Raw genomic sequence first — 12949 nt, 5'->3', positions numbered from 1 at the left:
CAGTATCATTAACTCAGTATTTTGCAAATACTTGGCAATTTCTCTTCAGTACAAAGACTGGTGCATAGCATAAGGTGAGGCAATGGCAAAGATGTGAAGGAGCACTAACGCTGCAGACCTGTAAAATATCTAGCTCTATGTAGTCATTACCTTCTTGAGTACCAAGGTCTCCCCACAAGTCACTGGGTCTATCATAAGAGTATGCATAGGTTAACCACAAAAACATTAATGAGGTTTTTTTTAATCTCATTGAAGTTCCTCACAATGGTCTCAATGAGTCCCACCTTTTGCCCCTGCAAATTATGTTCTTTGTGCATCTGGTATTTCAGTACCATAGTCTGTGAAGAATGATGAAAGTCAAGAGTGAAAAGGTAGCCTGATATCCCCTAATGGTGTGGCAAGATGCATGTACTTCAGGTGCTACCACTGCTGCCACTGCTAAACTGAGATAAGACTAAAGAGGAATACACTCCAATTTAAAAGACAGAGAATAATTGTAGTTTGTTTTTTATAAAACTTCAATTCAAATATTGCATGAAGACCCTCAATTCTTTCTCAGATCTCCAAATGGCTTTTCTTGCATGTTTTTCCTCACTCACAGTTCAAGGGTTATTTTACATCACACCAGTTCACACAAGTGTTAGTTCCTTTGCAATCACAGGCTCAAAAGTAATCTCTTCTGCTGCTAGTACCAAGGTGCACCTGCAATACTGCCAGAATTCTAAAATTATTCAGAGTATTAAAAAAACCCCAAACAAATTTCTGCTAAGGGTGCATCTGGCATATTCAACAAACAACATTCTACCTGGATGTACCTGTAACACTGAGCAGCCATCATTGTAACCAAGTTCACCAACTGCAAAAGGAAATGAAATATGCTTGTAGATAATACTACCTTCAGATAATTTAATACATATCTTTCTAAATTATACTATCAACTATGGATGCACATTGCTAGAATGTACAATTTTCTATAAAGAACAATCAAGTCCAGTACCCTGCCTCCCGTGTAACCTGTGTCTGATGCTTTAGAGGAAGACAATAACTGCATAATAAACCTTTCCAGTTGTGCAATAATGCATGCTGCTGGAGAGCTGGGATATTTCTGTCAGGCATAAAAAAGTAGAACACTGGACAAAGACAACCATTTGACCTTCAAGAGTCTTTCTTTGTCAAACGCAGAGCAAGACAAACACATAAACGACCCTGAACAATAATTAAAGCTATGTACAAAATTTTGACTTTTAAAACAAGACATTACGAACAGATAAAAAAGAAACACACAAACGCAAAGAAAGGAAGGCACACTGAACTAAGAAATGGCAAGAGAGCCTTAATTCATTCAGCCAACCTGTGAATTCCTTCACAAAAAAACCCCCCAAAACTCTAATGAGATTAAAATTCTGTCAAGATTTCACAGGGAACTTTACGCTACTTGGAATTCTCTTCTAGCAGAAGGAGCTTAAGGCTAGGTTTAGATGCATTAATAGCTCTGATCAATGAACTTCGATGTGACCTCTCAAATATCACACAAGTTAAGAAAACTATCAGAAATTAGAGGCCGCCTTGCCCACGCGGTCCTAAAAAAAAAAAAAAAAAAAAAAAAAAAAAAGAGACAGACAAAAAAGGTGTGTTGTTTATATCCCTTGAGATGAACCAATATATCGTGTACGTCAAACTGAGTGAATTAATGCATTACATACATTTCATTCTGGAGGAGCCACTTCAATGAGGAATGAACGCAAGATAGGTATCTTGAAAAATTAGGTTTACCTGCTAATAATGCACATATCAAGAGGCTTTAAAAAGTGTTATAATTGCCATTAATGAGTATAGGCACCAGACCAGAATATTTATAAATTCAAAACCGGCATGTCACTCAGACTCTAATCAATTTAAAGAGGCACTGTGAAAGGTGGTGATGCTGCTATGCAGTAATTACTACTACTGTAGAATGAAATAGTGTTACCTAAATGAATACTTGCTCTACATTAATTCCCTTTAGTTAGACAAGTACATGAAGTATGCAGAAAAAGCTCTATTAGTCTATAAAAGGCGTTAGTGTTAAGAAATGCAAAGTATTTGCATCTTCAATTTCATAAACTTCACAAAAGGTGCAAATGATTTAATGCTTTCCAGGCTCACATAGGCAGGTCAGTACTGTTATGTCTAGTTTTCCTAGAAGTACCATCATCTCGGGGCAGTGCTTTTTGCAAGCTTGACATAGCAGCAGTTCTTTCAATGTCTATCACAGCATACAGCTCTGTGCGCCTGGTTGGAGTTTGTGGAAGTGGAGTGGTGGGAGTTTTTGGAGTCTGAGGGTTGTCGGAGTCACTACCACCTTCCAAGTCAACCTGTATATAGTTGAGCTGCCTGTGTTCTAAACTTGGACGCCTAATGTCAAAGTTAAAGACTGTTGGGGTACAGTCCCGACGTCGTGTAAATTCTACTTTATGAGCACTTGCTGGTACTGTTACATTCTCTGTATTGACATAATTATGCATTGGATCTAGGTTATTGTGGTAGCCATTCAGAGATGGGGTCTTTGGTCCTAAACTGTCATCTTCATCTCTACTCAGCTTGCGGGCTTCCCAAACAGGAGGCAAGGATGGCAAGTTCTCATAGTTCAACAGCGCAGTTCTCCTCTGAGCAGAGTTGTTAATGTTCTGGGTGTCTGAGGTACTGGTTGATGTCAAACGACCTCTCCTGACCCCTGAGGCACTAGGGATTGATAACCTATTTATATTTTCATACACTAATTTATTACCAGATGGTGTTTCTCTACGTTCATCACTGTCGTACCCAGTGTCCCATTCAGTGTTGTTTGTGCTGCTGCCGCTAACTTGGTCTCTCCCAAGTTGCTCCAGTTTCTCTCTTTCCATTAACTGCCTCTGAACAGGTGTTGGTCCTAAAACAAACTTGACTCCTTCAGGCTCCAGGAGAACCTGAGCATCTCTGTCATCAGCATACATCTGATCTTCTTTCACTTTAGTTGTTTCAGTGTTTGAAAGCTTTGATTCCAGTGGCGCATGCACACTTGATCGATTTTTTCTTTCCTCTTGTACCCCAGTAGTGTTGACATAAGTGTGCACCTAAAAGGGGAAGAAAAAAAAGGAAATTCCAATGCTATTTGCACTTTTTTTTTTCCCTCTCCAAACTTATTTCCTTCTTAACCCCCCACTTTTTTAATCAAAATACCTGAAAACCAAATCTAGTGATAGCAGCTGCTTAAGAGCAAAGGTCATCTCTCACATTTTGCTGAACTGTGCTCAGTTTGGGGTTTTTTCCCCTGAAATTTTGTTCCTGGTTTTGTTAATGTTACTCTAACAGAAGAACAGAATTTACATCTTACATTAGTAATTATTTTAATTTAATGTTTTATCTCAGTTGTGCTCTAATTACAGCTTTTCCAGTTCTATTCCAGCTCTGCTCTGATCAGGGCAACCTTGGACTGCTCCAACTTAACTCATTAGTTCACTTGGACAAATCAGTGAAAGAGAGCTCTACTTTGTTGTCCTTTACCATGACAGTGACCAACAGTTCATTAGCTGCTTTGGCTAAATTTATCTTTGTAATTTCCACACTGCAAAGGAAATCTATGGTCCATTTTAAAAGAGGAAAAAAAAAAAAGACCTAAAAAACCCCCAAGATCTCACCTTGTGTACTACTCAGGCAATAAGAAGAGAGATTGGCTCTACTGGAATAACAGTTCATTCTTTCTTCAAGAGCCAACAGCCTCCTAATACCAGAAACTGAAGTAGAAAAATATACAATTCCATATGAACTGTGGCTCTCAGAATTAAAAAGGAGCAGGAGCTGGCACCACATGCCACTAAGGCAAGGCAGGAATACACCACTAGGTTATCCCTCCAAGTTCCCACAGTGGATCAACACAAGGCTGAATGGGAAAAACTGGAGTAATGGATTCCTCCTCTAATTTTTAATCCAAACAGCAAAAATAGTATTTTACAGCAGCAGCCTTCCCAACTTCTCTGTCAATCTCTACTTGACTCCTGCACCAATTCTTTAAACTCATTTACTCTTCAATAACTCCAACAATAACACTTGGACTCTTCTGTGGGGGCTCCTAACAAATCCTTTCCCACAAGACAGTTCACTGCACTTTGCTCTGGTTACGTTCTCTGGTTTCCAACACTTTCTTGCCACATGTGAGAGTCTTCCTAAACCACATTACGTTTTATTGAAGTTAATTAACATTTTCATCAACAACCTGAATGATAAGATAGAACACACCCTCTGAAAGTTTTCACTCTATCCCAGGTTGGTAGGGTTTCCACTGAGAGGGATCTAAGCAGCCTGGAGAATTATCTCATAGAAACCTTGTGAAGTTCAGCAATAGCAAATACAAAGACCAGTGCCTGGTATGGAACACCACCAACAGTACAGGCTAGGCACCAACTGACTTGAAAACAGCCTTGCAGAAAAGCACCAAGGGATCTGGGTGGATGGTAAATTGAATGCAAGTCAGCAGTGTGCCCTTGCAGCAGTGAAAACCAGATGTGCATATTGGTTTGTGTTAGCAAATGCACAACCAGTAGGTTAAGGAAAGTGATTAGTACTGTCAATTCAGCACTTATGAGACCGAATCTGAGCTCCCCAGTACAAGACAGACACCACCATACTGGAGCAAGTCTAGTGGCGAGCCATGATTAGAGGGGCTGGACCATGTGACATACAAGGAGAAGCTGAGAGCACCATCCTTGTTCAGTCTTATGAGAAAGCCAGGAAACCACCTAACTGTTTTCAACTACCTAATAGATAAAGACAAGACAGAGCCAGACCGTTTTTAGAGATGTTCAGCAAAAGGCTAACGGGCAATGAACACCAGCTGTAACAGGAAAAAAATCTGATTACATATTAGGGAGAAATGCTTTCACAACAAAGGTGGTGAAACATTGGAACACATGGCTCAGAGACACTGTGGAATCCTCTTGTTTAGAGTAGTCAAAGCATGACAGGACAAGGCTCTGTGCAGCCGCCTCTAACTTTAAAATTTGACCCAGAGACTCTAGAGCTCCCTTCTAACTTAAACAATTCCATGATTTCTATTTGCCAAATAGAAGACTTACATGTAAAGAAGCTTTTTGACCAGGATGTCTCATTATAAAGTACAATTCATGTGTTTAAAAATAATTACTGAAATTTGTGGAAAGAACATATACAAATACATGCTTTCTATATCTTTGTTTGCATATAAATATGGAGGGCAACTTAAAATAGTTACTTTTTCTCAGCAAACTATCCTACAAAGTATTATTTTCAAGAGGTAAAGCAAACACTCTTCTGAGGTAGCTAACATACAGTAGAAATACATTACACCTGATACTGAAAAACACAAATGAAAGCCTACAGAACAAGCATTAGAAGAATCTGAACTAATGTAGAACCTAAGTTATATGAGGGGAAAAAGATACCCACTTGCTCCTCTGCTACAAGTAAAGGATGTGTTGATTCTTCACCAACAGAGGGGAGGCGTGCACTTCCGACAGAAGGATGTCTGCTGGAAGGATGTGATGAAGCATCTCCAAAAGACGGATATCTGGGATAGCCGTTAGGTAAACTTTGTGCATTGAACCCAGGAGCTGATTCAATTAGAAAACAAGCAAAACCATATTAAAATAGAACATTTTACTGTATATGAGTAAGATGCTTTACATCTTCATTTTTCAATTTTCAAAAGAGAAATTAAAATAGTAAAACAATATTAAATATTCACAAGATTCAATTTTGTTGGGGGGAAGGAAAGGGAAAACAAATTGCAGAGTATAGAATCCCGGTATTTACTGGGAAACATGTCTGAAGCAACCACTGAAATCTATGTGAATTACAGACCACAGTCCTCCCAGTAAACTCCCTATCCAACTTCTCTTTTACCATTAACAACATCTCCCTAACAAACAGAGAGTTAATTACTTAAGCTTCCATTTCTCTGAAATCATCAATAACCTGGAATTCTTAGTTTCAAATATCAAACCATCTGCCTGAGATTACCAAAAATCTTCTGGTATTTTTGAAAGGATTTCACTCTATCTACTCATCCATCTACTCAAAGCAAAAGAAAGATTCTAAACCCACTGTAGATGTGATATTACCATTACTTTTTTTTTTTCCCTAATAAAAAGGTTGGAACATTGCCCAACATCAACATTTCTCAGAAATGATACAAGTAAAATACGGCGCTATATTATAAAGCAATTCAATAGATGTATTCATAATTCAGTGAAACAGCAGTCTTATGCAACAACTAAGTACCCAGACCTTGTTTCTTAAAGCTGAAGAACTTGACTATGGCAGTTTTGCTCTCAAGACTTAGGATTCTTGAAAGAGAATCCTCAGCAAGTACCTCAAGAGAATGCATTACTGGTAATTAGCCTCTTAGCTTTAAATTAGTTTTCTTTTTAATTACTTAAAGATTTAATGCAAATTAAATGCTGTTTTCAGCGAAGTACCACATTACATTCAGGGACATCATCTGACAGTATAACTATACTTACTGGTAGGTGTTCGAGGGGTTCTAGGAGCTTCCAACTCAGTTTGATGATTATTCCTTTCTACTACTGGTTCTTCTACCACATTTATGCTATTATTCTGCATTATCTCTTGCAGCATATTAAATAGTTCTTCTGCACGGGCACATTTAAAGGCAAAGATTCCTGTAAATACACAAGAAAAAAAATCAAAATCCTTTAATGTAAGAAACATGCCTTACCATGTATTAAAAAAAAAAAAAAATAGAACTGGAATCCACGTAATGAATACCTGTTAAAGAAGCAAAAATGTTAAGAAATTTTTATTGCACCAAAACACACAAAATTACTGTGAGAACCTTTAAAGTGTTTATCTAACAGAAGAATAAGATACCCATGCACCAAAAGTTAATTAGAACAGAAAACTGATTCAGTTAAGAGCAAAACTAAGTTTTGAGTGCTCAATGAGGGGTAAAAAAAACCCCAAACCACAAAACAGGGCAAACTATTTTTTTTTAAAGCTGATAAAAAGTATACCTGTTAAATAAACAAATTTTAGAAAACACTAAATGAAACTACTGTGGTGCTACAAGGTAATATTTTTAAAACCAGATTTCTATTCAATTACCATAAAAATAAGATGCCTGCACAACAGGAAAGGATTTAAACACTGGGTAAAAGTTTAGTTTCTTTAAGAAGATTAAACTGAAAAGCTAATAAGACAAACTGTGTAAAACGGACAGTAACAAACCAATTGCTTTAGGCTAAAGGATAGACACAGAATACAAAGTTAGCAGCAATACCATGTATTTTGCGTGTGTATTGTGCCACTTTGCCTTTAAACAGCAGGGAGCGCCCCAACTTACCCTCACCAGCAAAGTCGCAGCTTTGGATTATTCTTCCATTGAAAGCATGAAGTTAAAGTTGACATGCTTGTTAAACGTGGGTGCAGGTGCTCATTTTTTAAAGTGAGTATTACAGTCTTAAAACACTCTTTACTAAAAAGTACCTACTGATACAGCTAGTTCTGTAAGTGCAATTATGTTAATATGCTGGCAATTATTATCATCATATATTTATTTAAGGATGCAGAACTGTGACAAATCAGAACTACCAGAAACGCTCCACATGACATAAGTTCACAAAACCCAGCTGGGAATATACCAGATGGGCTAAGAGGAATGACGCTCAACAATTAATATTCAGCTGGCACAGTGAACAAGCTTCATGCTTGCAATACAGCAGCTGTAGAGCATCTTCTACTACATTTCCCCAACCCATGATCCAGCTCAAGTACAACAGTCCATGGTTTAATTTTTTGTGTATTTCTGAAAATTCACACCAGATACTTAAATCTTAATGGGCAAAAAATAAAATTTTAAGAAAATCTAGGTTCACAAGCTTTAAAAAGCTCCCAGTATGTTTCTGAGAAATTCAGCTGGCTTTACTATTTTGTTTAAAAAAAAAAATGCTTCTAAATTGCTGATTCCTTAAAATATGAGGTGAATCAAATTGGCACTGGTACTGCAAGCAAAAACAACTTGATGAAACCTTGGTTTTTATTAAATGCGTTCACATTAAATACAATATGATCTGTCACTTACACAATATGGTGACACACTAGCTCTTCCAAGTTTTCTATCTGAATTATCTATTAGCTGTGCTCCCAAAACATGTCTTCAAGGTTTTTAATTCCTAGCACAAACTCAATGTTTCAACATCAGTGCACTCTGACAACTTATCAATAGATGTAATTTGAGATTAAATGGAGAACACAAACAAGAATACTGACTAATGCAATTAGTAAAAGTTGCTGGGCAGTATTCAGGGTATTCTCAAATGAAAAACTTCTCCGTCATCTCACCAAGTGAAGATGAAGTTTTGCAACTGTACCCACAAAACCCAGTGTAGGTCTCAGGAACAATGCTCCATTGCAAAAAGGCAACAGAGAGAACATTTTCTGCCAGATTTCTTTTTTCTCAATATTCACAGTATTTTAATATTACGTAAGGAATGCAAGAAACAAAAGAGGGAGGAAAGGGTTGCTGCTTACACAGCCTGCTTAATCTTCTCTATTTAAAAAAAAAATTAGGAGGGAAGCAGAGAAGTCAATTAGACTCGGTGGAAAATTTTGCAGAATTTCTAATAGGCCATGGAAAAGAACCTTCAAAATAGTATTTTCAATTGAATTGTATTCGTATCTATTTTACCTTTGGAAGAAGCAGTAAATTAAACCTGCAAAATCAATTAAAGTGATTTTCTTCAAAACAAAGTTTATTACTTTCTTCTTCGAAGTCTGAACATTTGCTTAGTGTGGAGCATACTGTAACATTTGAAAACATCTCCACTTCTCATTAGGAGATGAACTGAGAATGTCTTCTAAACTCTTATCAAAAAAACCTGTCTGCCCTTACCTCTGCTTGGACAATGAAGATTGACCAGCTTTGTTTATGATCAAGTTCCAGACATTCCAGACTTTTTAGTGAAATAAAAAAAAAAATTTCCAATTGTTAAGTATCATTATTGATAAACACACTAGTAAATGCTAAAAATCTGTAAGAAAATAAAAATGCAACTTAATTTCACAATGGATGAATACATAAGAATTCCAACTACACACAGCTACATCACAGTAGAAAGATGTAAAATGAGGCTAAGACCTCAACCAAAACAGCTATTACCTCAGGCACAGCTGCAGTGAAGTAAGATAAAAGCCTAAATGTTCTCACTGGGAGCCAACCTTGGCCAGGGCAGGCATGATCTGGGAACTGGAAAGGTAGACAACCTTTTCCAGTTACAGCCACACAGAAAATTGCTGAGCATAGCTGGAGTTTACACACATGGTATGAAAATGTGTCAAAATTTGATAATGGTGTCACTGATATAAATGAAAGTGGTATTTGTTTTAGGAAGAGGATGAAACACAAATGTGTTGCTTAAGACAATAATAGAGTAGGATATTCAGTTCATACCAGTGCTCCAATCTTTTAAAATCTAAAAATAAAAGAATTCTTTGAATTATGAGGAGATTCCTCCAGCTTCAGGTTTCACTGGCCCTCCCTGAAAGTCAAGTCAGCCTCTGAGGTAGAAGAATTTCCCTGTCAAAACCACCTTCTAAGTTGACCAGAAGTATCCACACATACAGGCATGAAGTGCTCCAGACCTACAATGTCAAAAACTATGTGCAACTCAAATCCTCATTTTACCATAAGACCATCCCTCATAAGGTAACTTTTTTTCCAGAAACCACCTTCACATATAAAACTATCGCCTTTACAACCCTTGCCAAAGGACAGGCAAATTATACTTTTTTTTTTTTTTTTTTAAACAAAACTGACTTACAACGTCAAATAAATTTCAAAAAAGCTTTATATACAAAAATGCCACATACCTTGTCCAGTTTGACACCTTCGGCCACTTTCAAAAGAGAAAAGATTTGAGTCATAGCCATAGCGACGGAGACAGAGGTAGTGCCATTTTACAGAGTCCCTTTTACGGGTGTACAAAATTAGTTCTGTATCTGTAAGTTCCATTATGCCAGAACCCAGTTCATTACCATCATCATCCACATTAATAACCTATAAAAATGAAGTTAAACAGCATTAGGTAAGTACTCTTTTGAGCACCAATACAACTACTAATAATGTTTCACTGGTGCGCTTCATCTGCTCTGTCATATTAGTTATGATCCTTGAGGTAGAAGTTTAAAAAAACCCTACACCTCACCAAACCAGTTCCTTTGCTCCCCCAACCCAGAATTAAAATAATACATATTTAAGAGCAATATGAATGAGACTGCATAACGTCATTGTAAAATCTGAGGGGAAATTTAAAATAGAAGAGGTTTGTAAGTTAAATATATATTTTTTTTTTTTTTTTAGAACTGGCTTTATGTACATATTCTAGTATTGCCACACAGATAAGGCATGCCTCAGATAATGGAATCCTTCAGAGCCTCATTTCTAAAAAAAATTAAAAAATAAATAAAAAAAAATTTGCTTTCTCATATAACCCCAACTTACAGTTGGGAAAAGGGATGAAAAAGGATACGGGGCTCCAAGATGAAGCTTCCTTCACATACCTGTATAACCTTGCACTGTGCTGAATCACCAGACTGTTTTAGATTTTTTTAATGTCTTTTTAAAGTCAACAAATAATTCAAATACCCTATGGTTATCTTGCATGAAAATGTGTATAAAGCTTAAACTCTTACTCTTTCTGCTTTTGCACCAGTTTGAGGTCATCCACATCCTTTATGGAATTCAGACAATGTATATTTTGCTCCACGTGTATTTTATCTCACAATGCTGCTTTTAGTGGGATTCTTTCTTACTCAATAAAAAGACTACCAAAAAATCTTCCCTATGGTATCAATTCATGTTACTCCTTAAAGAGACATTTCCAACTTGAAATTTAGTCAATTGAAAAGAATTAGGAATAGTTTCATCTGCCACTGAGGTTTATGCCAACTTTCTTCATTTTGCAAATTACATTCTTTCATCTTCTCCCCCCTGCTGCTAAATCAGCGACCCACACAAAACAATAGAGAAATTCTACGAGGAGAAAAATAGGAAGTAGTTACACAAAGTGATGTCAAATGCATAAAAAGTAAGAAAGCAAAAAAATACTTTATCCTTCAGCTTTTTGTACTGATAATATTAAACATTTCCAGAAATTCCCATGGTTTTAAAGCTCATTTCAGTATTGCCTTTAGGCAACGCATGAATCATTTTTCAGTATGGAAGCATTACATTCCTTTGCCAACTCACAGAGACAGTTTGGAGCACAGACACAAATCTGACTTGTGTGACTATGCAAAGGTACGTTTACTTAGAGTCATTGACTTCAGCAGCTTCATGTTAAGCATATGAACAAGCGTTCACAAGCTTATAAATTCCAGGGATATAAGGGAGAGAAGTACGTTTATAAATAAAATTTCTTCAAGTGAAGGACAAAATTTCTCAAAAGGCTATAATCAGTACTGATCTTCAAGTAACATCAGCAGTCCTAAAATTTTCCATTGCTGAACCCAGATCCAGGTTCATTATCACACTTCTCCCACAGCTCTTCTCTTATACTTACAACTCCCTTCTAACTTCCATAACCTCCCAGAGGCAACAATGTTACTTGGGTCCTACCATCTGAAATGGAGATGGGTCAAAAGCACAGGGCTGCTTCTCTTTGCTGAAGATCAAAACTATCATAAAAAAAGCCTAGAGAGTTCTCTGGTAACTGTTGGTGAGAGGATTTCTCAAAGGAACAAGAGAAACTTGTAGCCACAGACACCTGCAACTCTGCAGTATTTTAATCATTCAGTAATTCTCACCGTATTTTCATTTAAATTTTTTCCAATCACAGACCTACTGTGCAAGAAAGCAACAGAATAATTCATAGCATACCACATCAGTGCTTACCTTAAACTTGTTTCGATGGTTATCTGGGACAGTTTCTTTATCTGGACAGCTACAACAGCTACCCATGACTTCTTTAGAAGACCATGTGATCTCTAAAGAGGGAAACAAAAAACCCAAAATGATCATTTAGTTGAAGTAAAAATAGAGTATCATCAACAAAACAATGCAACACAAATTGCTCTCTGAAATTACAATTATTCATGATGAATTTTGCAGTCATAAGTAAAAAAATAAAAGTATTACAAATATTTTTAAATAGTTCAGTTAGATCTGGCATTAAGGAGTGGCAACACTGAGCTGTTAAAAGTCCTACCAATAATTCAACTTGAGGTTACTACCAAACAGATCCATTTGATTTGTCACCTTAATTCCCATAGTAGCAGCTTGGGGGAAGACAAAAACCAACAGCTTACTGGGTGCGATTCTCATCTCCTAAACCAGGGCCTTTACACAAGACAACTATCTGGATTCCAGTTCTGTCTACATGAGCACTCCCCGGTTTAGACTGCTGAGCGCAGCCCTAGTGACGCCCATACAAGCCCTGGGCAGTAGGAGGTCACCAGGCAGAGGCAACACAAAGAGCCCACATGGCAATCCTGAAAAGCTGCCCTGGCTTCGGCAGCTCCAGAGCTGGCCTGCGATGGATGGTGGAGGTGTTCCAGGCCTGGAGGCAGTCCTGTGCTGGCAGCCATGCAGTGAGGCTCCGTGCTTCCACTTTTAAATACTTCCCACATAGCAATGTACATAAAACTATGTGATTGAAGTCAAGGGAAGGGAAGGGAAAAACCTCCACATTAAACACAAATAATTTAAAACTTGGGGGGGTTTTATTTCTATTAAGTTCTGTTTAGATTAAATTGTGTTACAGAGTCTACTTCATTTGCTATAAAACAGTAAAATAGTCAACACAGAACAGGATGGCTAAATCAAGGAAACAAAAAATAAATATTTGATATTTTTGATATTTTCATTTCAAGATTTTTGTATGTATGGTAAAGCTTTCATAAAACAGTATGATAAAATATTTGTAGAACAAAGTCTCCGAAC

At 37.1% G+C, this 12949-nt stretch overlaps 1 protein-coding gene across 3 annotated transcripts in view; it reads right to left on the bottom strand.

Annotated features, from left to right (window-relative positions):
* Positions 1-720: 720 nt before the first annotated feature.
* Positions 721-12949, bottom strand: part of FRS2 (fibroblast growth factor receptor substrate 2) — a 54368-nt gene continuing 42139 nt past the window's right edge. For 2 of the 3 annotated variants that reach the window (XM_074870556.1, XM_074870555.1), the window contains 5 exons: positions 11903-11994; positions 9880-10066; positions 6516-6674; positions 5440-5603; positions 721-3092 (listed from right to left, as the gene is read on the bottom strand). In XM_074870556.1, the coding sequence (XP_074726657.1) occupies positions 2142-3092; positions 5440-5603; positions 6516-6674; positions 9880-10066; positions 11903-11968 (1527 nt within the window). In that variant the 5' untranslated portion in view covers positions 11969-11994 and the 3' untranslated portion in view covers positions 721-2141. Of the gene's footprint in view, positions 3093-5439; positions 5604-6515; positions 6675-7354; positions 7387-9879; positions 10067-11902; positions 11995-12949 lie in introns of those variants that run through there. The other variant, XM_074870557.1, reaches the window with a different exon arrangement.

Source organism: Strix uralensis, chromosome 5 (assembly GCF_047716275.1).
Source record: "Strix uralensis isolate ZFMK-TIS-50842 chromosome 5, bStrUra1, whole genome shotgun sequence".
In the NCBI taxonomy this organism is placed as follows: Eukaryota; Metazoa; Chordata; class Aves; order Strigiformes; family Strigidae; genus Strix; species Strix uralensis.
Note: the sequence above shows the minus strand (reverse complement) of the source record. Positions and strands in the feature narration are given on the sequence as shown.